At 37.2% G+C, this 27,258-nt stretch overlaps 1 protein-coding gene and 1 long non-coding RNA gene across 4 annotated transcripts in view; one reads left to right on the top strand and one right to left on the bottom strand.

The window, feature by feature from the left end:
- The window catches only part of KCNH5 (potassium voltage-gated channel subfamily H member 5), a 302,235-nt gene extending 293,972 nt beyond the window's left edge, over window positions 1-8,263 (top strand). For all 3 annotated transcript variants that reach the window (XM_019833104.3, XM_045060029.1, XM_045060030.1), the window contains one exon: window positions 2,034-8,263. In XM_019833104.3, coding sequence (XP_019688663.2) covers window positions 2,034-2,981 — 948 coding nt within the window. In that variant the 3' untranslated portion in view covers window positions 2,982-8,263. The remainder of the gene's footprint in view (window positions 1-2,033) is intronic.
- LOC109500871 overlaps window positions 3,933-27,258 on the bottom strand; it is a 119,417-nt gene continuing 96,091 nt past the window's right edge. Inside the window, exon 4 of the long non-coding RNA XR_006599670.1 lies at window positions 3,933-8,549. This is a non-coding gene — a long non-coding RNA (uncharacterized LOC109500871). The remainder of the gene's footprint in view (window positions 8,550-27,258) is intronic.

Raw genomic sequence — 27,258 nt, 5'->3', positions numbered from 1 at the left:
GTATTGGTTTCTAGTATAAATCAATGTTTGTATGTTACTCTGGAAGCTTCAAGTGGTAATGGAAATGGTTTCAAATATACAGGATTTTATGAGAGTTCAATGGATATAACCAGAATATTTTGAGTGTCTACTATATGCCGTGTACTTCACATAGATCTCTAATCTAACCAATAAGTTAATGAGAGAGGGTGATGAGGTAAGTAATTTTGCCAGCCCCATAAAATTGTCTGATTCTGAGAGCACTGTATCTACTATAACTCCCTTCTGGATTTTTCTTACAGACCTCATCTGCAGTTATTTTGTTCTTCGGAAGGAACCTGAGCAAAAAATCTCACACTCATTAAATTCACTTCTAATTCTGATAATATAAGTGGTAATTTCTTACAGGTGACCATTTTTACTTCTCTTGATGGAGTTACACATTCTTCCCAGTATTATTTTCGGAAGACATTTTAAATGAAATTTATGCTAACTTATTTGTGGTTACCTATCAAATAGCACATTAACTATGTATTTAATTCTATATTTAAAATTTACCTCAAAATACAAAAAAAACTAATTCAAAGGATACATGCACCCCTGTTTATTGCAGCATTATTTACAATAGCCAAATTATGAAAGCAGCCCAAGTGTCCATCGACTGATGAATGGATAAAGATGTGATATATCTATACAGTAAAATATCATTCTGCCATAAAAAAAGCATGAAATCTTGCCATTTGCAACAACATGGATGGAGCTAGAGAGTATAAAGCAAAATAAGTCAGTCAGAGAAAGACAAATACCATATGGTTTCACTCATATGTGGAATTTAAGAAACAAAACAAACAAAGGAAAAGAGAGAGACAGAGAGAGACGAACCTAGAAACCGACTTTAACTACAGAGAACAAACAGACAGTTCCCAAGGGGAAGTGGGTAGGGGATGGGGATTAAGGAGGGCACTAGTCATGATGACTGAGCAATGTATACAATTGCCAAGTCACTACATTGTACACCTGAAACTAACAGAACATTTTACATTAACTATACTGGAATTTAAAAACTTAATAAAAAAAAAAACCTTCTGGAAATGCGCACAGAAAAAGGTTAATGATACTTAGGTCTGAGGCAACCAACTGAAGTCTGAGTGGGAGAAACACTTTATGCTAAAATTGTTTATAATACTTCAAAAGGTAAGAAGATCCTGTATGTAGGTTGTAATAATGATAAGGGAAAAATGAATACTAACAATGAAAAACAAACTTTAAGAATATTGAAATCTGAAGAGTCCAATCTCCCACCGGTGACAGTATTACATGGACAACATCCTTACTTCTGTTTGGATATTTTAGTGGTGTTGAGGTTCACGAGTGTTCAAGGCAGTTTATTCTGTGAATAGATAGCAGTTTGAAATGAAGTCTGTATTGAATTGGTATTTGTCTCTCAGGAACTTTCCTTACAGATCCTAGTTCTGCCCTCTGGAGCCACATAAATAAATTTAATCCCTCCTCTCACCCCACATAGGTGCTATGCTAGTAAACTAATGTTTTGGTACTTTTATATAGCCTAGAACTCATAATTTGACCCCCTAAGCAGAGGATGTTATTAAAAATGGTCTTGAATATATTCACATATGAAAGGAAACATACAAAAAATAATGATGCATTGTAAGGAAATTTAATATAGTTCCTTACACGCGTATGCATACACACATATGATAGACTAACATATATATTTACCTATTTTCTATTAAATGGGAGTATAAACTAAACAGCAGGCATCTCTATTCAGCTATTACATTCCCCCTTCCGTATGCAAGGGAGTAGGACTAAATAAGCTAAGTAAGCTTGGTCAGTGCTCCTATGTTGAGTCTTAAGTGTATCGCATCTGTTAAAGAAATGGCACTGGGGTATTTTTTTTCCCCTTCAGAAATGACCTTATCTTGTGTTGGAGGGTTTCCTCAGTAAAAGAAAGTTCATCCAGCATCCTGGCACGCAACTGCAAGCTCGTCTATCTTCATAATCATGTTCTGAACATCTCTCCCCCTCCACAGATCATTTTCCGAAAAATCAGTGACGTGAAGAAAGAGGAAGAGGAGCGCCTCCGGCAGAAGAATGAGGTCACCCTCAGCATTCCCGTGGACCACCCCGTCCGAAAGCTCTTCCAGAAGTTCAAGCAACAGAAGGAGCTGCGGAATCAGGGGTCAACACAGAGCGACCCCGAGCGCAACCAGCTCCAGGTAGAAAGCCGCTCCTTACAGAACGGAGCTTCCATCACGGGCACCAGTGTGGTCACCGTGTCACAGATCACACCCATCCAGACATCGCTGGCCTACGTGAAAACCAGTGAGTCCCTCAAGCAAAACAACCGCGACGCCATGGAACTCAAGCCCAACGGCGGTGCTGACCCCAAATGTCTCAAAGTCAACAGCCCCATAAGGATGAAGAACGGAAATGGGAAAGGATGGCTGCGACTCAAGAATAACATGGGCGCCCATGAGGAGAAAAAGGAAGACTGGAATAACGTCACGAAAGCGGAGTCCATGGGGCTATTGTCAGAGGACCCCAAGGGCAGCGATTCAGAGAACAGCGTTACCAAAAACCCATTAAGGAAAACAGATTCTTGTGACAGTGGGATTACAAAAAGTGACCTTCGTTTGGATAAGGCCGGGGAGGCCCGAAGTCCGCTGGAGCACAGCCCTATTCAGGCTGATGCCAAGCACCCCTTTTATCCCATCCCAGAGCAGGCCTTACAAACCACACTGCAGGAAGTCAAACATGAACTCAAAGAGGACATCCAGCTGCTAAGCTGCAGAATGACTGCCCTGGAAAAGCAGGTGGCAGAAATTTTAAAAATACTCTCAGAAAAAAGCGCGCCCCAGACCTCTTCTCCCAAATCCCAGATGCCACTCCAAGTACCTTCCCAAATACCATGTCAGGATATTTTTAGTGTTTCAAGGCCTGAGTCACCTGAATCTGACAAAGATGAAATCCACTTTTAATATATATACATATATATTTGTTAATATATTAAAAACAGTATATACATCTATATACATACATGTGTATATACAGTATATACATATATATATTTTCACTTGCTTTCAATATGATGAAACCATATGGATTTTGATATGTAAATACTGCATGTCCAGCTGGATTCTGGCCTGCCAAAGAAGATGATTATTTAAAACATAGATATTGCTTGTATATTATGCAGTTGACTGCATGCACACTTTACATTTATTTATAATCTCTATTCTAATACAAAAAAAGTATGATTTTTGCTAACCAAGGCAATGTAATATTTGAAGAATCAGGGTCCAACCTGCCAATGTTGCCATGACAAATTTGATCTCAGGCTGAGTATATCGAGCTGTCATTTTCTCACTGTTCTGTTAAGTTAAAATTCTGGATTAATGCCAAGGGAGAGTTCGCCCTTTTAGACCGTCGGTACCGTTTTATAATCTCTTTTCATAGGATATTTTTCTGTAACTTAGTGTTAGGTTATTTTCCCCAACAGGCAGTGTCTGCTCCATCAAAATGACTGTTTTGTTGCCTAAATCAGATAGCAGTGGGGGACGCTGAGAACGTATTGCTATGAGTTTTGTGCATGAATTGCATTTCTGCTCAACTATACCTCTCCTTTTTTAACACTATACTTAGATAGTAATCATTAACGCTTATGTAAGGAAATCCCTCCTCCCTCCGTCTTGGAGAACAGCTGCCATCTTGTAAGCTGATTTTACCAACCCCATAAATACGAAACTATTAATATAGTGTATATTATTATAGAAAAACTGCACCACAGGGTAAAAGGGGCCTTTTAACAATTCATGTTAGCGATGCTGGTTTTCCAAATGTGATGAGTGTTCTAAATTTGTACTTCTAAAACTTGTTCAAAGGTGAAGTTGAAAGGCTCTTAGCAAAGAAACAAACAAAACACATCTAAGTACTCATATCAAAATTTTAACTATAATGACATAAAATAAAAAAAGAATGTAAGCAGATAGACAATATTTTGTAGCATATCTGTAACTTAAGATGAAACAGGTACAGAATTGTTCATGTTTATAGGGATAACATATGAAACATGGTGACAAAAAAACACTAACAAGTAGATGTTAAGTTGCTCAGTTCAGATAACTGCTTTTCTATAATTTTATTCTGGTTACAATTTTCTAAAGCTTTTTTGCACACAGTTCTACTGCAGGACTCCTGCTGAGTTGATACAGTAGACTGCTGTGGCTCAGGCAGATCCATTTATGAAAGGGGGTTACTAAAGACTGAATTTCAGAGTCTTTTGAGTTATAAATCCTCTTCCTAGAAAGTGCCTATTATCAACTAAAAAAAAAAAAAGTCACAAACAGTTGTGTATAGCCAGTCCCTTAAGTGGTATGTATTGAGAATAAAATAGATGTTCATTTGTAAGAACCCAGAAGATTTTTTTCTTTTGACTAAAGTCTATGTTATGAAGTTGATCAAAGAGGCATACTTTTAAATTGGTGCATGCATGACATCTAATTGTGGGAACAGGGAAGTTATTGTTTGCATCACGTTGAAAATATATTCCAGGAATCTGTACATTATTGGACCATCTGTACATATACATTCACAATATACACCAGATGACAGCAAAATCAAAGGAGATATTTTGACCTATTGTTGCCATTTTTATGAGCTTTTCTAATGATCTCTCAGCATCCCCAAACAAAACCACCAGAACTGAAAGACAGGTTATCACAATCAGACCGGAGAAGTGCAGAACCAAGTAACTTGTAAAAACAAGGGATATTTTAGAATATCTATTAGAGCTTCTTCACATGCCCACAAGATGTGCCTCTTTAATCCAGGAGTCTCAGAACAGATGTGATGTGCCAGGGGCTCCATTTCCCCTTCTCTGTGCCCACGACTTCCATTACTCATCATGGAAGTTTGCAGGGGAGCAGGTCTCCAGGCAATGCTAAGACATCTACCTGCCACAGGCACAAGAAAATGAGGTAATCACAGTAAAAGGAATCAGCCTTGAAATTGAGACTTAGTTGCTTTCATGGCGAGGAGGGTCCTTTTTCTTGACCTCTGACATTTATTGAATTGCAGGGTAATGTTCTATTTAACCATGTACGACACAAGCCTGGTTAACCTTTTAGAGGTGAATGAATAGTAAGCATAACCTAAGTACAGAAATGGTCAAGCTTTAGCCACGTGCTTCAAAAATCACCACTGGTGTAAAACTATATCAGAATGACTAAAACAGCAGGGTAGTTTGAAGCTGCAATCCATGCCTTTGCCTATTAGTGGTGCAAATATTTGCTGTGTTCTGCCATTGACTCAGTCGACGAACAATATTATTGTTTGTATCCGTGGGAAAGAAACGTGCTTTTGACCTATTCGAGGTTGTCACAAAGGGTTAAAATGTGTCAGTTGCTTGTTTATGGTGCAGTTATCACGCACTCTTCTCCAGTCCCCTCTGTCCCTATGTGCATGACATGATGAGGTGCTGAATGCACTCTGCTGTTTCCAGCAGAAATGCATGTGTTCAGCAAACACTGTATATAGAGTAGTCTTTTCGGTTCCCAGATTCTGCAATTCTTACCAGGTGAACTTACTCAGACTTGAATGAAGGGTGAACACGTGCTTTAATAAGTGCAATCGTGACATAGTCATGTTCTGTGTTGCCTCAGCCAGCACATAGACAGGAGATTCTCTTTTGGGGGACCAGATGACTGCATGTTTTATTCTTACACTGTATAGATGCTTTCAGTGCATCCAGAATAAAATTTTTATTATTATATTTCTGAACAATGTATTAATAGGAGTAAATAGATACGTATTGAAAATCCAAACATTTTTCAAAGCAACTTACATACCTTCAGTATTTTTCTATGATAATATATAAGATCAGATGCTGTACCCTGGACAGGTGGTTGTAATGTAATAGCGAAAGCCAAACAAAAATAGAAATGTGAGCTGTGCATCATAAGGACAAGTTTTGTCAGTCTGTATTGGGATATTATTGCACTATGGTCTAGTAGATACAAGAGCTTATGATAAAAAGAAAATAGGCACACGAAAGGCAGATGACAATACCAAAGCTACTAGTGTCCCACAATGACGTAAATAGTACTTCGAATGGTTTGGGCATAGATGTCGAAGAGAGACATATACTTCATTGTTAAAATGGAAGATTTTTATCATGACACCAGTTTCATCTCACATGAAGTACAGGTACCTGTACTTACATTGTACAGATATGTACAATTGTCCTATGTGCTCAGTGAAAAAAACTGTATGTAGACCAGAGCAAGAGAGTTTGAAAATTTGGGATTTTAAGCCGCTTTTAAGAACAAATATATACTCCTGGAGTTCCTAGAGCTCTAACAAGAATATTAATTATGACCACTAACAAAAACGCCATTTTGCAAATTCATCCTATTGGAGCCCAAATGCAAATCACAACTTTCTATGAATTTAAGGAGATTTTGTTCTCCTGAGATCTGGCCCATTTACTGTTCCATTTTAAATTACTAAATTCTTTTAGAAAACTTAAAAAAAAATAGTCTTCAGAGCAGTGACTGTTTTTAAAAGTGTGCAGTGGTTGGTACTGGTGAAATTATGTGTCATATTCCTAATGAATTCTACTATCTTGTATAATTTTTATCTTTTAAGCTATTTTATCTGTCTCTTTTCCAAAATTTTATGTAGGTAATGAGACAATTTATCTAGAATGTACATAACATACATGGATAACTTTATGGATATTTTATAATTATGTGAATGTTGTGTTTTCATATTTTGTTACATATAAGAATATTTCTCTTGCGGTCTTGATGGCAAGGGAGAGAAGAAAGAACAATCTTTTGGAAAACATCCTAGGATTAGTATCTGAGCTCCATCTTGGATTCTGAATCTAGCTTTGCCACAATTGTAGTGTAACTTCAGGCCAATTAACTGTTCTCTGGTGTATCTGGGCTTCAATTTCCCCACCAATAAATAATAAAATGAAGATAAGAACTGCTCCGTTCTTATATCAAGATGATGTTAGGTCGGTGGCAAATCATCTTCCTCTCAAACGAAAATCACATTAAGATAAATTATTAATTGCTTCTTTCTTTCATAGAAGATCAGCTGAGGTGGACTCTCTAAATCTTTTTCTAGGGTTTAGAAGAGGTGTCTCTTGTCAGAAGTCGGTGGGGAAATACACTGATGGCTAAATAATTATCAGTCATTGGCATGTGAGCAAAAGACTTGAGAATTATCTGGGAATTTAGAACTATTAAATAAACATGGAAGGAGTGAATGTCTTGTGAGAAGAGAGAAAGAGAAAGAAGAGAAAAATACATGTAAATATTATGATTTTGTTTATTCTATTTAATCATAGTGCTCAGCAGAAATTCTCATTCTTGTGAGAAAAAGTAAAAAAAAAAATTGTTGAGTATTCAAGATACAGAGCAGTTCATCTTTCGGTTTTGTATAAAAACAATCATGACTTACTTAAGACACATGGCTCCACGTGGGCAGATATTCTTACAATGAAATTCTTAATTGTAAAAGAATCCTTTCCAATGACCAATTGATTTTTCAATGTGTATCTTGAACTGGAAAAAAAAAGGTCAAAAAAAAAAAAAAGGAAAATCATTTGAATTACACTTAAAAATACTCATGTTATTGTGACCTAAATTAGTGTTCTAACTTAAAAAGTTATAATACATGATTAGTAATATTGGTAACTCTAGGAATCCATTTATAACATGTAAACATTTTATTTTTGAGAATGAGATTCATTTTGTTAACATTTGTTCATTCTACAAAGATAGTCTTGTATCCTAAAGAATACACTCAAGCCTGAAGTCACTCCATTGGTGGTGACCCTTTGGGTAAAGAAAATACCAAGAGCACATAGTAACAAAGGGGAAACATCTTACACACCGAGACATTTAGATCTCTTACAGGGTTTTTTAATTTTTCTGTTACACCAGAATTTAAAAACTGTTATAACAAAATGGGAATTAGGCATTTTTTTGAAAGCAGACACAATTTCTCAAGTTAAAGAAAGGTTCATTATAAATGCCCAATATATTTAAGAAATATTAAAAGAGATTTATGTGGAACATTCATTATTAACCATGACTTTTTACTATCCATTCTAATGTTTTTTATTTATTTGCTAAATAGTTGATAACACTTATATTTGTATCCACTCTGTGATAGGCCCATGGCATTCCAAATCACAGTTGCATTACATATGTATTCTACACATATGTAAATAAATATTTTCAACACACTTTCTCTCGGTGTAAACTTTGTACTTACAACTTACATGTTGTTAGCAGCTCAGATAATAAAAACTCTTCAAAATGGGAACGACATATATGATCTTTTTAGAGGGTTGATATAGATTGAGTTGACATTATAAGAAAAGTTGTTCTTATTGGTTCAGGAAGACAAACCAAGAGGTGATGTATGTGGGACTACACAATCCAAACAAAAACAGAGTCAGGTTTTAAATAGGTTAGTAGTGCCAGGCTACATAAGCTCATGGGATTTGCACTTGCATCTCCGGAACAAATCTATAAAGAGGAAAAGAGAGTTATTTGAACAGAAACCAAACTATAACCTACACCTTCCTATAGTTATAGCTTGTTTTTCTCACTGGCACATCACTAGACAAGCAAAAGGAGACATGTGGATGTCAAAAGCTCTTTAAACAATAAATAATGTGAATTATAAAACCTAATGCAATCCTAGGACTTGAGCAAGTAATAAATTCAAACATACTGTGTTGCATAAATTCTCCTTTAATATCAGGTTTTCTCATCCTTAAGTAAAACAGTGCTTATACGAGATGTTTCTAGTACCCATACATGAATTATGGAAAATACAGTTTTAACAGGAAAGCTACAGACCTATTCTCATTAAAAGAGACACATTTTTGGGCTTTTCATACGTCTTTTCTGTGAAATTTAGATCTTCAATAAAATATTTTCCTTAATGGGGTGCCTGGGTGGCTCAGTCAGTTGAGCGTCTGACTTCGGCTCAGGTCATGATCTCCCAGTTCATGACTTAGAGCCCTGCATTAGGCTCTGTGCTGACAGCTCAGAGCCTGAAGCCTGCTTCTGATTCTGTGTCTCCCTCTCTCTCTGCCCCTCCCCTGCTCATGCTCTCTCTCACTCTCAAAAATGAATAAATGTTAAAAAAATACTGAGATTTAAAAAAAATATTTTCCTTAAACTTTATTTTCACACAATCATTACTCACAAGCTTAATTAATATTAGTAATACTTTGGCATTTGCCCATCACCACCCCCCCCCCCCGCCCTCTTTATTTTCTCTGCAAAGGTATCTATTCACTTTTCCACAAATTTACAAGTGTTTTACCTCCTGGGTCTTATCCAACTTGTCTCATTTAGAATTTTCTAGAACTGGAGATTTAGATGATAAAAATAATGACATGGCTAGTGATTCTCTTCCTGGCAATGTGAGTTATTCAGTATGTTTAAGATTACAAACCAATATACTTTTCTTATGTTAGGATAAAATGCTTACTCTGTATTTTGCTGGTTTTATTTTCCATTCTTTTTTTTTTTTCAACGTTTATTTATTTTTGGGACAGAGAGAGACAGAGCATGAACGGGGGAGGGGCAGAGAGAGAGGGAGACACAGAATCGGAAACAGGCTCCAGGCTCCGAGCCATCAGCCCAGAGCCTGACGTGGGGCTCAAACTCACGGACCGCGAGATCGTGACCTGGCTGAAGTTGGACGCTTAACCGACTGCGCCACCCAGGCGCCCCTTATTTTCCATTCTTGATACTTTTCTCCCCAAAACTACTAAAAAAAAATCAGACTTAAAAATAAAATTTCTTCTTTGACCCTAGGTCTTTTTCTACATTGGAAATAATGAAGATAAACATTTATATAATTATAAATTTGTTCTTTGTTTTCATGATGGAGGAATTTAACTTATAATGATCACAATTTAATTTATAATTCTCACATGTGGTAATATAATATTTCCAAAAGTTATAGTGAAAATCTGTTTGGGGTCATAACGTATGCGAAGATGAGAAGCACTAAAAAAATGAACATTCTTTATTAACAAAATTATATCACACAAATCAAGTTGTTAAACAGTGTCAATGTTCAGTATTACTAATGAGTTTAATCTTCAAAGCATTTTCTGTAAAATAATTGGTTCTCAGCCATCCACTGAGGGCAGAAAATATCTCCTATCCAAGTCCAAAGGCCAGTGACAAAGTATGGAGTTTTATTACCATGTCTTTCTTGTCCTTCAAAACACTTGAGGGTATGCACAAACACACAGAACCAAACAAATCATCTTCTTCTATAGAGCAAGGTAGTTAATTCATTCTTTGTAGAGTATTTAAATTTATTAAACGGCACGGTGAAGTTTGAGAATGTTTGAGAAATTAAGAGAAAATAGGTAAACATTTATGTTGACATATTTAGATAGTACTAAAATTTGTAATTGGCCCTACATTATAATTAAAATTTTGAGTCATGTGATGTAGGGAAATGAGACGTGAGCTAGAATTTGGATCATGACCTGAATCAAAATCAAGACTTGGATGCTCAACCGACCCAGAATTTTTTAATTCCTATTATATGCCAGATGTTGTAAGAGTGTTAGTCTGTATCCTAACTTGAGATTTTCTATCTCTTGATTTTCATGATGAGAGTATGTTTGCATGCTTCATGAAGGTCAAGACCATTGAGATTTGGACTGGGAATCAGGAAAATGATAAAGGCAAAGGATGAGAGCAGACTGAGTAGAATCTATCTGTTTCTTTAGCTTCAGGCTTAGAAGTTATATAAGTTGATTTGGCTCATATTTATTGAGTGTTCATTCCCTGTTTATGCTGTGCTAAACATTTTATTTCGAATCTCACATTTAATTTTTGCAACAATCCTAAGAAGTAACAGATAAGGAACTTGTCAGGATAGCCTAGCTATTAAGTGGTAAAGGTGAAATTCTTTTTTATTTTTAAAGTTTTTTTTAATTTCCTTAATGTTTATTCATTTTCAAGAGACAGAGAGAGACAGAGTGCAAGCAGGGGTGGGGCAGAGAGAGAGGGAAACACAGAATCCGAAGCAGGCTCCAGGCTCTGAGCTGTCAGCACAGAGCCTGATGCGGGGCTCAAACTTACAAACTGTGAGATCATGACCTGAGCTGAAGTCAGATGCTTACCTGACTGAGCCACCCAGGGGCCCCAGTAAGTGATAAAGGTGAAATTCTAAAACAGGCAGGAAGACTTTAGAGAGAAAAATTCATTTTATAGACTACTGACAGGGCCATCTGGTCCAACCACAAATTCCAAGCTTTTCAAGACATGCACTTTTATTTTATTTTTTATTTTTTTGTTAAATTTTTTTCTAGCTCTTTTATTCAGTATTGACAGAGAGACAGAGCGTGAGCAGGGGAGGGGCAGAAAGAGTGGGAGACACAGAATCCGAAGCAGGCTCCAGGCTCTGAGCTGTCAGCAGAGCCCGACACGGGGCTCGAATCCACAAATGATGAAATCATGACCTGAGCCAAAGTCGGCCGCTTAACCGACTGAGCCACCCAGGCACCCCAAGACATGTACTTTTAAAGGCTCCTGAGATTAAAATAACTTCCAGAAATGTCACTCTGTAACATAAAAGTAAATATCTGATTTTTCATGGTAGGTCAAAGTAAATGACAGCGGTTGAAGTCCTAATTGTTATAAGCACAAGGTGCCCCATCACAAGTGGAATTTTCCTTTACTTCTTCAGCAATCGAAAGGCATCTGTAAAGGTAAATTGCCAAATGCAGTAACAAGTAAGAGGCAAGTTGTGGTCACTGGTACTAACACTTTCTTTTCCAAGTGAATTTTAACCTAAAGAGGTAATGCATGATAGTCAAGGAAAGCAAGAGACATTCAGGATTTTTTCTATTATTTTTTCTCCATTTTAATATTGGAATTTAGATGAAACTCCAGAAAGATTTTATTTTTAAAATTTATTTTTTGATCCACTAAGTTTTAAGTGGATTATGCAGATCTTTTTATTGATTATACTGATGTTGCCTTCTTGGCCAAACCACTATTAAATGCATTATCCAAATGAACTATTTCTGTTTAGAATGGCAATTTGTATTACTTCCAAGTTTAATAGGCCTCTTGTATGTATATTTGCTTTAGAAAGTATAAATAATTTTCTCTAATGAAAAAAAATGTTAATTTTCTGAAGGTGATTTATTTGTCCTACCTTCTGAGATTTTTTTTTGAAGCTAATGTGTTGAGATAAGAAGAAACAAGGTATTACAGCATTACATTCTGGGGATCCTTAGCTCAAACCATCTTATTTCTCTTTGATGATAACAGAGCTAGAGGTAACCACGGAAAAGACCATTTTACTTGTTTCATAACAATTGTAGAGGACCCCAGTGATAGTATCCAAAGCCTTTTATAGTTAGCTCACTTTCATCCTTGACTTTTATGTTATCACTGCATTATTATTTAAATGAGGTCATGACTTGTACTACATCTGAATGAAGGTACTTGGTCAGAGAACAACTGAGGAAAAGAAATAGAAAAGTAGGGCTAGTAGTTGCTTCCTCATCATGGGTTTTCTGTGTGCGTGTGATGCTTTTTAATAGTATCTATCTATCTATCTATCTATCTATCTATCTATCTATCTATCTAGATAACACATTGTTATAACCACTATTAAGATTTTAATGAAACATTAGGAAGCATTTTGAAAGCTCATCAAATATTTGGCATTAAAAAAAATGTAATTGAGGGCTCCCCTACCAACCAAGTTTACCTCTGGTTCTGACCTAGAAGCCCAGTCTCATAAACACTTGGCATAGTTAATCTATATGTCATGGGATAAAGCCAAGAGAGTCTGACCACTCTTTCCTTCACGCAGAATCACTGACTGTTGAATGACCAGACAAGTCAAGGCCAAAATATCCACACTGTGCCTGAATAAGCCAGAGTTAGTATTCACAATAACTAATTTAAGTAATTCATTGTCAAATATTTTGTCCTCCTTCTCTGCTAAGTCATCTTTGATAACATGAAGCTGAACCCTCTCCTCCTCTACTGAATTCGGGAGATTGGACTCTGTGACTAAAGCAACAAAGATTATTGTTGATCACAGAGCTCTTGGTGTCAAGGATCCCTCATTGGCTCCTCAATTTTTTTCAGAGTATGATGGGAACTATTCCTGATGAGGCCAAGAATGAGTAAACAAGAAGAATAGCTAGCAAACTATGCAAAATCACAATATAGATTCATTTTGAATTCCATGTCAAAGAAAGTTTGATAGACTTGAGTCTTTAATATTGGTATGCTATGTCATAAGCATGCATTGTCAGTTCATACAAAAGCCAAATGTAGTTTCATTTAAAATCAAGATTACTTAATATATTTCATATTTAGAAAAATAGTGGCAAGAATTGTTTTTTTGATGTCTGTGGGAAGGTTTTCATGTGATTCTTGAGATTCTTTTTCAGAGGTTATAAATACAGTATTCACTTACATCTTGTTTTGGTTGGCAGCACGGACATCTTCCACCCTAGAACCCATTCACAGTTAAAGCAAGACAGAACATGCATTTCATATGAGGAACAATATGATTGTTACAACATTGAAGTTGGAAACCAATTTAGCATCATTTCTACCCTGAAACATTCACTGAAATTTATTGAAAAAGCAGAGACTCTTAGAATTGGTTGGTACTCACAGAACACAAATCAAAATGTACATACTTATGATATATTGAAAACCATAGATTTCTTTTGATTCTATGTTCTAGTGACTTTGTTTACTTCAGTTGCAGCATTGTATATGTTATAATGCAAATTACTATAACACTGATGTTTCTATTGGAAATTATTTTTGAAAATTCATAAATGTCTTTGCCACTGCAACCATATTGATGGGAGTTGGGGTATTAAAAATGCCTCTACCTATAAGGGTTAATTTACTGGAGACAACTGATTCGTGTATTGGCCAAGAAAACAATGCAAAAACTTCATGTGATATTTTTAACATCATTATGCTAAGTAGTACTTGTTTGCTCTTTTAAAAATATAATCCATGCCTAGCAGATCATTTCTTTCTACTTAAAGAAAGGTATTGCAATGTGTAATATAGAAATTTTGTAGGTCCTGTTGGCCTATTACCTGATTGCTGAGAGAGTGTGTGAAAATATTTTAACTTTGACTTTAGGGTCAATTCTGGAACACTTGGGATCAAAATTTGATTGCTTCTGGGAGATTTGTGATGATTATCACTTTATTTAAAATTTGTTCACAAGAAATAATCATTTTAAAAAGTGAATTGGCAGGTGGAAGATTCTAACCCAAAAGAATTCTGGGTTTCAGCACAATAAACTGTATTTCATCAGGGAGGATTATTTTGGTTTTTTTTCACACTTTATTTAAATGTGAATATTTTTTCATGATACAGAATAAAATGTGCATTTTATGGAACTTGTTTGAATTGTGTCTTTGTTGAAAATAATTGTTTTGAATTTGGTTTAATAAATGAGAAGCTCTCCATTACAAAAATATGAAGCAATGCAATCAGAGATAATAATTTTGATATATTAGCTTTGATAATATTATTTTAAACATCTATAATATTTTTCCTGTAATAAGTTGTACTGTAATGCTATAAGCAATAAAATTAGTGTCACATCAGAAGTTAAAATTGTAACCCCCTGCAGTATATTTGTTTAAAGTAAAAGATTTCTCTTTTCTGTTAAAGATAGTGATAAAAACTAGATAGAATTTTGAAGAAATTTTTATTTTAAACTGGGATTTCTTTTTATATTTCTAAATTCTTTTAATTTATCAAAAACATAATTATTTTCCTAATATTATGGGTTTATCCCAGTTTGTGAAATTAAGAAGGTTAGAATGTCCATGGAAAAATTGAATGCTTCCATATTTTAGAAAATCCATAGTTTGCCACTAGCCCTTGAAGCATTAAAAGGCGAGAGCGAGATACGTAATATAGGAAGGCTGTTACATGAGGCCTGCAGATTTTTTCTAATTAAAGAAACATAGGCTTAAGGGATGGATTTTTGGACATCACTGAAGAGTTATTTATATCTATTGTTTCTCTGTGCAATATAGCATTTTGATTAGAGGACAACTAAATAAAACTTTGTCTTTGTTATGCATATATGAAAGTGTATTTATAGAGGATAGATTCTAGAGTGAGCTGTTGTTTATAAAGAAGTCAGGAATATGAAGATCACACATAATTAAATGGATCAATACACAAATTATTGGTAATTAACACCTCTGTTTTGCCTTTTTTTCCCCTCTTCTTTCCTTAGAGACACACACACACACACACACACACACACACACACACACACACACACACAGCAATCAATTACAATCCCTTCTTGTAAATTCTGTGATAATACATCTACTGAGAAAGATACCAACTTTCAAACATGATAAAACATATTACAGATTTGGATAAGTAAACACTCAAGTGCCAAATACCATTAAAAGGAGGAGGAGACAGACATTTCTGTGCCATGGGCTATTCTCTCCTGAGAGTGTGATGCAGAATGGATGCAAATGGATGCTTGAGACCCCAACCTTTGGTCAAGAATTCTTGCATCAAAATGCTTCTATTCCCAACCATCAGGGAAGGTTTGTTTTCTTTAAGATCACTGAGAACACCCAGTTTCCCTATATCAGCTCGGATCCATCTTTTTTTTTTTTAATCTAAGCAAGTTAGCACAATGTGCTTTAACTGGATTAAATAACGATGTACCCTGTGTGAACAATCTAGAACTGACAGGCATTTTACAGATGGCAGAGACTTTGGAAATGAATCAGCAGCACACCTATTTTGAGAAATGAAGAAACTAAGAACTGGAGAGGGTAAGTGATTCTCCAAAATTCTATGTACAGTTGGTAGAGGAGCTGGACTAAGATTCAGTTGTCTTGATTCCAGGTCCAGTGTTTCTTCCTCTATATTACATTGCTGTAGGCGGTTTCCACAGAGCAACACGTGTACACACACGGATTTCAGCTACTGCTACTGAAGATGTTGCTGGACTCATCTCTGGGTGTTTCTGAAAGGACAGCTGTATGTCCAACTATGCTATTTACATAAAGGTCTTTGCCCTTTATTTCATTTTTTTAAAACCTGAAACAACGGAATCTCACAAAAAGTGTACTCTCCATATGATACTAAGATTGTTATTTAGGGGGCCCCTGAGTGGCTCAGTCAGTTAAGCGTCCAACTTCAGCTCAGGTCATGGTCTCATGGTTGGTGGGTTCGAACCCCGCAATGGGCTCTGTGCTGACAGCTTGGAGCCTGGAGCCTGCTTCGGATTCTGTGTCTTCCTCCCTCTCTGCCCCTCCCCCGCTCATGCTCTGTCTCTCTCTCAAAAATAAATAAAGTTTAAAAAAAATGTTTAAAAGATTGTTATTTAGTATAATGTAGTCACAATACTCTGTACACCTAAAGTTTTAGAATCATATTTAAATACATCATCAGTTTGTTGTATCTGGCTAAAGCTGCACAATTGTGTCAGAGGTCAAGAAGACTGAAAAAAAAGATTGGCTGGATGCAGACCACCCCAGATCACTATGTGAGGAACAGAAACTGGAACTTCTGGGTGTCTTTTCTCCTGTGGGCCCATGTGGGTGCATCAATCACTGCTTTCCATCTCATCTGATTCTACTCTCTTCTAGTGTCCAACCTTAAGTCTTTGTGTGTGTGTGTGTGTGTGTGTGTGTGTGTGTGTGTGTGTGTGTGCATGTCTTTGGGGAGGACAGTCCTCTTGGTTCTTAGAATCCACTGGGACTATTCCCATAAAAAGGGAAAATAAATGTCTATGGTCACGGTTTACAAATAACAACGTTCAGTCTGGTGAGTGGTGGGTGGAGAAGTGCTAACATTTCCTCACCGGGAGTCATTCAACCCATTAACAGATATTGCTTCATTGTATGATATGGTGATCACACTGACCATGACAGAGGATGTTGCAGCAAATTCAGCTGCACCCAAATTGTGGACCTTTGGATTGTCTCCCATAGCTGTGAATATCCTGTTTTAAAACCAACACGATTCTCTTGAAATTCTTCATATTAATGACATTTGAGCTATTTAATTTATTGCCTAGCAGGAATTCCAGGAACAATATCCAGGATTAGACAGGGAAGGATTTCAGCTCTCTCACGCCTTCTTTAAATTTCCATGACCTCCACTTTTTTTTTTTTTTTTTTTGAGAGAGAGATTGGGCACATGTGAGTGAGGGGCAGAGAAAGAGATGGGGAGGGGGGAGAGTGAGAGAAGCAGGGCTCACCCTAAGTGGGTTCATGTTTTTACGATGTGGGGTTTGTGTTCTCCCAAAGCGGGGCTCATGCTCACCCGAAGCGGGGCGAACTCACCTGATGTGGGACTTGAACTCACAAACCATGAGATCATGACCTGATGCTTAACGTCTGAGCCACCTAGGCACCACCACGGTCTCTATTCTTAACACCCTCCCCCCAACTCTTAACAACACGGGCAAGGAGAGAGGGGAAGAGATTTTCAGTCCTTATTCTTTTACTGCTGCACACATAGCCTGTCTTCTGCTCCCTATAGTTTGTCACTGGGCCTGAAGCAGGGGGAGGAGAAGAAACACCCTGCAGGTGACCTGAAACTGCTGGGGCTCCCTGCCTGACTATGGAAAAAAAGGGAGGACTAGAGCAAGTTATCCAGCAATCACCACTGAGTCCTCTGAAAGGTAGTCTTAGAGGAGGGAGCGCAGGGAGGGGTTCTGCCTTTCAGCACAGGAGCAGCAAATAAGACACTTCTGTGCTGGTGGAGTTGCCAGGAGCCCCTCCCTCCCTCCTTTCCTCTGCTAGTGGAGACTTTATTCTTTGTGTAGCCTAAAGTAGGTTGGGACCAGATCAAATGAGATAATAGCAGTGAAAGTTCTTTGAAAAACATAATGGCTTACACAAAACTTGAGGCTCTTTTTATTTGCCATTGATTTTCCCAGGAGTCAAGAATAGATTCCAGAACTTACTGAGAAGGAGTCATAAATATTAATAACACACATTGACACCAGCTCCCAGTGAGGTTCCAAATTTTTCTCACTTATATATAGAGAAAATTGGACATGATTATAGTATGTTCAGCCATGGCTAGCAGCTGGAGTGTTTTTATTTCCTTGTCAACCATAAAGGCAAGCACAAACACTACATATACCCACTCCTGTGCCTCACCCCACTTCTAGAAACAAAACATTTAAAAAGGACTGTAACATGTAGGCTATATCATAAATATAGCCCTAGCTTCATTAACCTGAAATTCTTAAGAAAGCAGTACTATTTGAATTTTTCACTTTCAGAATCAGTTATCGATATCTTATGAGATTTCTGTTACACAGATAGGAATTAAGTACTGTTTCAGAGTTCTTCCTGATTTATGATTTAGAGCTGTAAGATAAATTCTCAAAGTTAATGTTAAAGCAATAAAGAGGTTTCTAGATGTTGAATTAGTTTAGCACTCTCACCCAACTTATTTAGATACAGGTGAGAAAATAATGCTGGAGTTGACAATTTAAAGTGTTTATGCTAAACATAACACAAGACCAAAATTCAATACCAACAATTTTATCATCCCCATCAAGCCTCCCATCTAAACTCTGACAGGATGTTTGTACTTTTTATAGAACTCCAATTGTTGTGTTTCTGCTGCTATTGTTACTGATATAGAACCAAGATTCTTACTAATTTGTACATTGTATGTATATGGATAGATGGATGGATGGATGGTTGGATGGATGAATACACAGGTAAGTAGAATTATCTGTCAGATAGAGTTCTAGTTACTTTCACATAAGATGCTCCCAATAAGCCCATAGACAGACAAGGCCACGGGCTCTGGGTGACTAAAAGCCTTTTCTAAGCTTGCATAACTAGAATGTCAGAAAAAGTTTTCAAACCCAGATTTCTGACTCCAAGTCCTGTTTTCTTTGCCTCAAAGTAACTGCTGGACATGCATTAGATACCTGGTTTTCATATCAGCATTTGTAGAAATGAAACATATTAAAATTATTTTGGGGAGGACTCTTGAGTGGTTCAAACTATCACCTGATCACAGAATTTCAAGGTTTGGTCTTATGTTAGTCCTTAGGCAGGAGAAAATTCTAAGATTCACCTTCATGTATGTCCGCCTATTCACAGATATGAAATATTGCAATTCATGGCATCACCTTGGTTTTTTCCCTTTGCACAATGATATTTGTGGAAAAGCCCCACAGGAGCACTGAGATAAGTGTAGGACACTCTGGTCATATAGACATGAACCACTTAAAGGAAAGGGTTGTGTTTTCTTTTTCCTTTATAGCTCCTTACAGGGTTTAGAAGGACACACCATGCCCAGCACAGTTGCTACAATTAAAAGTCTTGAAAGAATGCTTGGAGTAGTTCAGATCTATTCTTTTAAGACTTCTGTTCTGAAAAGTTTTAACACAGCTAACTCATGTAGGAAAGATATGCCTACTACTTGGTGTTATCTTTGTGCTCAGGATGACTGAGATGTCATAAATCACTTCTGTCTGAGATGTGAACTGTAAGTCCGAAAACTCCCAGTGCTGCCTTAATAACTCTGTGCCTCACAGGGCCCTAGTGATCTAATCATGAATTCCCTTGTTCTTGGCAGATATGCAGCACTCCCCTACCCTACCTCATCCCTAGCAGGAAAATCTTTTCCTGAACCTGGCTAATTTGCCATCAGCCACAACAGCTGCATTCCACCCAGTGTTCAACCTAACAGGATCCTGACAGCCCATGAGTTTTTTCAAAGAAGCCAAGCACATCCACATGTGAGAGCCAAGGGTCACCTTACCCTTTTGCTACTCTGAAGACTTCCCCAGACAGCCGGTCTGTTCTCTTCCTGAATGTAACTTCAGTGTGGCCCTGCATGGTATGCGAAGTGCTTCTCCGCCAGACCATGAGTATATGTGACTAGTGGATTGCTCTCTATTTCATTTGTCCAGTGTTTAGTGTTTTGCATTTAACCTTCTTGGTGAATAGGATGTAATTAGAACAAAATGTTAATTCACTTTATTAAAGAGAATTTTAACGTCTATCAACTCACAGTGTTCATCAAAATAAGCACATTATATGTCTTCTCACTTTGATATTTAAATAAATGATGATCTGTGGGGCTTTGTAGTCAAATACGTTGATAAAATTTTATTCGGTATAAATTTTGGATTTTTCTTTTGATGTGTTGCTAATATTTCATAATAAAGGCAAATTGTTTAGCATAGAAATCATCCGATGTAGTATCAGTCCCTTTTTATTTAGTTAGAATGCTTAGAACAAATTCATTTCCCTCATTCACTGTTTGAGACGTTGAAGTTTATTGATGCAATAAAACTGGAAAAATGATACTTTCCCTCTTGCAAATGCTTTCACTTGCCAACTCACTTTGCATTTTCTAGTTATCAACAAATTATACTTACCTGGACAATTCAATGGTGAGAGAAATTCTACTTTTTAAGTTCCTACATGATCTTTCCACTACTCCAATGAGTTTGGACTGATCATTTAGACCACTGGTTCTCCACTGAGGGCAATTTTACCCCAGGGGAAATCTGTCAATTTCTGGAGACTTTTTTGGTTGTCTATCTGGGGCAGAAACACTATAGGTGTTTACTAGGTAGAGACCAAGGATGCTGCTAAATTACATCCTACATTACAAAGGATGACCCCCACAATAAGGAATTATCCAACTCAATATATCCATAGTGCTGAGGTTGAGTATGATATTGTGATTTATAATAAAAAACATATATTTAGCTTTGGTCCCCATTTCTGGCACACAGGTTCTAAAAGTCTTGGAATTTTTTTAAGTGATGAGAGTAATGGCTGTGCCTTTTGTTACGTTAATGAGGTGACTTTTGGACCACACCTAAGGATGGGGGCTGTTTACCAGTGGAAACCATGTGATTAGAGGGCTGGAACTTTTAGTCTCAGCTCCAACCTCCAGAGAGGGGAGAGAGGCTGGAGATTGAGTTCTATCACCAGTGGTCAATGACTTAATCAATCATGCATTGGTAATGAAGCTTCCCTAAAAAACCAAAAGGATTACATTTAGAAAGCTTCTGTGTTGGTGAAGGTGGGGAGAATGGCAAGTCTTGAGAGGGAATGGAAGGAAAGTCCACTCTCCTTCCTCATACCTTGCCCTATGCATCTCTTCCATCTGACTGTTTCTGAGTTATATCCTTTCATAAAAAAGAACAGTAATGTAATAAGTAAATATTTCTCTGAGTTCTCTGGGCCACTCTAGCAAATTAATTGAATCTGAGGGGGAGGTCATGGGAACTGTTGATTTATAGCTAGTCAACCAGACGTACAGGCAACAATTGGCACCTACAGTGGACAACAGTCTTGTGAGACTGAGCCCTTAAGCTGTGGAATCTGATGCAGTCTCTAGGTAGATAGTGTTGGAATTGAGTTGAATTGTAGGACACCCAGCTGGTGTCGTAGAATTGTTGGATGCATGGGGAAGCCCTGTCCCTGACACACACACACACACACATACTCACATGGTATTTGGTGATCATAACCCTTTTATTGAGAAACACTGGTTTAGAATATATGGTGTGCTGCTTGCGCTTTTCAAATTACAAAAACCGTAATAGGAGTAATTTGATCTATAATAGGGTCAGAAGTTGGCATATTTGGAAAGCAACCCTTGAGAACATTTCTAAAAATAGTTCCAAGTGCCACAACAGAGGCTACAGCGTGGCTTGGCCAAGGTTTTTAACCCTTTCAGTCTGTATATAATCTCTACACCCATCTGTCTGAACAGAGAAGAATCATATTCTACCATGATGAAATGGCAATTCTCTGTCCAATGTTGTAATTTTCAGCTCAGTATAACCATCACAGAATACTTGTATCTTTCATTTTATATTTAAGTTTCATATATTTATAGTGGTTTCTTTCTGTTGAAATTTGTAAATTAAAAAAAAAAAACGATGAATTCCTAACTTTATTTTTAAATTTTTTTTCAACGTTTATTTATTTTTGGGGGGACAGAGAGAGACAGAGCATGAACGGGGGAGGGGCAGAGAGAGAGGGAGACACAGAATCGGAAACAGGCTCCAGGCTCTGAGCCATCAGTCCAGAGCCTGACGCGGGGCTCGAACTCACAGACCGCGAGATCGTGACCTGGCTGAAGTCGGACGCTTAACTGACTGCGCCACCCAGGCGCCCCATTATAGTTTTAAATTATAGGGGGGGAGAATAAATATTGGCAAAAATGTGTGAAAATTTTGGGAATGAGTGATTCCTAGAAATATTTGACTCCGGCAATTTTGCTACCCTTATCCCTGCTAGTGATTCACAATTTGTTCACAAATAAGTTTTGCCTGCTATTAGAACATTGCTGCCAGGTGCAGATCTATTGGAGAAGCTTTCATTGAAGAAGGTTTATTGCCTCTTTACAAATAACTTTTTGGGGTCAGTTTAAATGGCATAAACTTCACTCATTATAAGTATATAATTCAATGATTGTTTAGTAAATTTATATAGTTGCACAATCATCACTGTGATCCAGATATAAAACATTCCCAGAATCCTCAAAATGTTTCTCGTGGCCACTTACAGTCATTCTCACTAACACCCAAACTCTAGGCAATCATTGATCTGCTGTTTCCATAGATTTGTCTTTGTTAGAAATTTTATTTAAATGGAATCATATAATATGTAAGCTTTTGTGCCTAACTTCTTTCAGACAAAATGTTATTTTAATTAAAGTTTATTTATTTATTTTGAGAGAAAGAGAGAGAGATAAAGTGCATGCACACGTGAGTGGGAGAGGGGCAGAGAGAGAGGGAGAGGGAGAGAATCTCAAGTAGACTCTGCACTATTAATGCAGAGCCCAACACAGGGCTTGAACCCACCAGCCACGAAATCATGACCTGAGAATAAATCAAGAGTTGGCGCTCAACCAAATGAGCCACCCATGTGCTCCTAAAAAAATGTTTTATGGTTAATCCGTGTTGTTGCATGTATCAGCAGTTCATTTTTATTGCTGAGTAGTATTTCAATGCACAGTTATACCCCACTTTGTTTATCCATTCACCAGTTTATAGACATTTGGATTGTTCCATTTTTTTTTTTTTTTTTTTTGGTTATTATGAATACTGCTATTCTAAACATTTACAAACAAGTCTTTGTGTGGATATACTTTTTCACTTGTTCGGGGTAGATGCCCAGGAGTGAAATTACTGGGCCATGTGGTAGGTGTATGTTTAACTTTTTTAAAGAAAATACCAAACAGTTTCCATAGTTACTGTACCATTTTACATTCCTGCCAGCAATGTATGTTCTGGTCCAGTTTCTCTACATCCTGCCAGTGCCTAGTATTTCCAGTCTTTTTGATTATAGCCATTCTAGTGGGTCTAAGTGGTATCTCTTTGTGGTTTAAATGTGCACTTCCCTAAAGACTAATGAAGTTAAACATATGTAAAATGGCCTTCCTACATCTTCTTTGGTGAAATGTCTATTTGAATATATTGCATTAAGAAAACATTCAAATCTCTTACCTTCCTTTTGCCTTTTGGTGCCACTATTTTCCAGTTACATGAAATGACAATTAATTGATTGATGATCTATAAGAGTATACCCTGTTCAGATATTTCAGTTCAGATTACCTGAGAGGAGGTAAGAGACACTAGCACTTCTGGGAGGTATTAACTTGAAATTACAAAACTACCTTAATGCTTTATGTGTCTGAAGCCACTTAGACTATCTTCTAAATGCAGCTAATAGATACTGGACATCGATTCTGATGCCAAAGATTTTTAATCGCAACAGATCTTATTTACCTCAAAAGCTGATTTTGAAAAGGCATTCAGAAGAAATTTATTTCAATTCACTCTAGATTAAACCTACCAGAAATGTCAAAGGTGAACCACCTTAAGAACTAAAGATGGAATGGTCCAGACAATGGAATAGTATTGAGTGAAACAATAAGCAAAGAGTTAACAGCCAAGAAAAGACTTAGGAAACTTAGATGCACGCTATTAAGTAAAAGAAGCCAAACTGACAAGGCTACCTACTCTATGATATTCTGGAAGAAGCAAAACTTTGGAGACAGGGAAAAAAGATCAGTAGCCAGGGGTTCATGGGGAGCAAGGGCTGAAAAGGTGGAGCTAAGACAATTTTTTAGGGCAATGAAATTACTATGTGTGATACTATAATGTTGGATATGTGTCACTTGCCTACACCCACAGAGAGTACAACACCAAGAATAAACTCTAATGTAAGCTATGGAATTTGGGTGATAATGTGTAAATGTAGGTTTATCAATTGAAATAAACGTGCCACTCAGATGAGGGATGTTGACAATGGAGGAGGTTATGCGTGTAGGAGGGCAGGGGTAATGGGAAATCTCTGCACTGTCTGCTCAGTTTTAATGTGAATCTGAAACTGCGCTAAAAATAGGGGCACCTGGGTGGCTCAGCAGGTTGGGCATCTGACTCTTGATTTCAGCTCAGGTCATGATCTCATGGTTTGTGAGTTCAAGCCCCATGTGGGGCTCTACACTGGCAGTGTGGAATAAATAAATACACTTTAAAAAATAAAATAAAACTGCCTTAAAAATAAAGTCTACTCAAAAAATTAAGGACATATATCCAGGGAGGATGTAGTCCTTGCAATCCAAGCAGGTTAGTGTCTGGGCCGACTCCTGTTTATTTTTCACACTCTTCTCTGTCAAAGCCTTTATTTTGTACAAAGAATGGTCAATCAGTTGTTCTATTAACTAATTTCTTCAGCGGCCTGCACATTTATTTTTCTTAGACTTGCTGGTCACGACGACAACCACTTTCAAAGTTGTAAAACTCATGTTTGGAGACCTGTGCTTTTTATTGCTGTGGGTTGTTGTTTATTCGTTTTCAGTTCAACTAAAATAAAAAGAGTCTTCTTGTTCTGTGAAATAGGAGATTGGCTATATAACAGCGCTATAGCAATATCTTGTTTAGAAAAGTCACAATTTGGTTCACAAGCTTACGAACTTACCAGTTTACCTTTACTGGTCTGTATTGCAAACTCATTCCTAGAAAGCTATGAGGGAAAGATTTTTTTTTTTTTGACTAGTTGGCTAAAGTTCATTTCTCCAGATTAACCTAATGAGAAAGAAGCTGAAAGATTCTGAGCAGAACAGACTACCTTGCAGTTAGACAGATTCAGTCTTGCTCCAAACTAAGTCTTCTGGCTCACTCTTGCCTGCTACCTCTCAAGCCACAGTGAAGCTGTGACAAAAATGCCTATTAAAAAGTGCTTCACAATTCTGAGACCCCAGACTGTGCTGCTTCTATATATATTTGTTCTGTGCTTGTAAAGTGCAGACTAGGCTCCCACCAATTTACAAAAATAAATCCCATTCCCATTGGATTGACTCTGTGACCTGATTCTGTGAAGGCTAAGGGCACATCTCCTGGATACCCTTATTTCTTCAGGACTCAGCAGAGAGACATGTGTATGGAATATATTCAGTAATCATTTGTTGACTAAACAAACATTGAATGTTATCTTAACATTGTTAAGTGTCAACTGTGTGAAATATTGAATGAATATCTAAATACCTCACCTGCTCACTCCCAGATAGACTATCTTTTAGCGCAGTATTTTCAGGTTTCTTTAAATTTATTCCTTTTTGTACAATATGGTTGAAATGAAGAAACCAGCACTGTATATTCTGGAATGGTGCTAACAACATTATAGCATATACAGAATTACTAATACTTAACTGTGCACTTTAATTCTCTTGCAATTACTCAAATGTGTCTTGTTTTACAAACATACACTAGATTTGTTACAAAATGGCTATGTGAGACAAGGAAGGGTTACAAAGGTAAAGAAGGAGGAGAGCTTACTTTCAAAGGAGCTTAGAATTCAGCATTGGAGGGAGAGAGTTAAACCGATAATATTGTATTATTGAATACAGGTGGGAGGAATGGGATGGGGAAGCAGAGAAAATATTGATTGATTGTCAACAGAATCATCCTGAAACTTCCAAATGGGAGCATCAGTGATAGGGTCCAGTTTGCACTCCCAGGGATATAGAGCTGTGAGCAGGAGCAGGTCGACAGAAGGCACTGCTCCTGAGCCCCAGTGATATGGCCAATGGTCAGGAGTACATACACCCTGATCCAGTTTGAGGGAACTAAAGGCTGCTAGAATAATGTATACAATCCTCTAAATCTGTCACATTAATTTTTCTGAGTACAGGTATGTGTATTAATTTATCATAATGTCTAAGTTTTTTCCAGAATCTATTATTCATTGGATTGAGATTTGAAGTTTATGGAAACCATGTTATTTTATTGGATAGAAATTAAATTGGAAAGGTGTAACCTACAGAAATAAAGGGATATACTAGTTTATTTTTTGACTGTTTGGAGTGCTGCGCTCTTCTAGAAGTTCTCAAGTATTGCAGATGACACCTCCCTGCCCATTTTTATTGTCTTTTAGTAAATAAAACCCACCATCCTTTAGTACGACCCTTTCAGGAAAAATGCTGCATAGGCTTTGATACCTTTTTAATTTAAACCGCAGAGTAAGTTTTAACAATATTTTCCGATACTAATATTTTTTAAGTTAAACCTTTTATTTTGTAAGGATTATAGAGTCACAGGCAGTTAGAAGGTATTACACAGAGGTCCTGTGTATCCTTCACCTACTTTCCCCTAATGGTTGCATCTTACCTAATTACAGTTCCATGTCCAAACTAGGAATCTGACACCGCACAGCCTATATTTCTAAGGCATCTTATCTCCTGGGTAGTTTTGGGTAAACCGCAATCAAATTACAGAACCATCCCATCACTACAAAGATCTCCCTTGTGCCACCACCTTACAGTCACATCCTCCTCCCTGCCATCCCAGACTCTCCCCAGTTGCTGGCAATCGCTACTTTGCTTTCCATTCCTATAATTTTATTTTAAAATGTTTTGTGAATGAAATCGCCTAGTATGAAACCTTATGAGGTTGGCAATTTTCATTCAGCATAATGCCGTTGAGATCCATCCAAGTCACTGTGTGCGTTAATAGCGTGTCCCCTTTTGTTTCGGTAGAGTGTTACCTGATATGAATTACTGCAGTGTGTTTTCCCATTGAGGGGCATTTCAGTTGTTTCCAGTTGTAGGCTACTACAGATAAGATGGCTAGGAACAATTGTGTCCCGGCTTTTGTGGGAACATCAGTTTCATTTGTTTGAGATAAACAATCAAGAGTAGA

This window comes from Felis catus, chromosome B3 (genome assembly GCF_018350175.1).
Source record: "Felis catus isolate Fca126 chromosome B3, F.catus_Fca126_mat1.0, whole genome shotgun sequence".
In the NCBI taxonomy this organism is placed as follows: Eukaryota; Metazoa; Chordata; class Mammalia; order Carnivora; family Felidae; genus Felis; species Felis catus.
The sequence above is the reverse complement of the archived record's forward strand: the minus strand, read 5'-3'. Positions and strand labels throughout refer to the sequence as shown.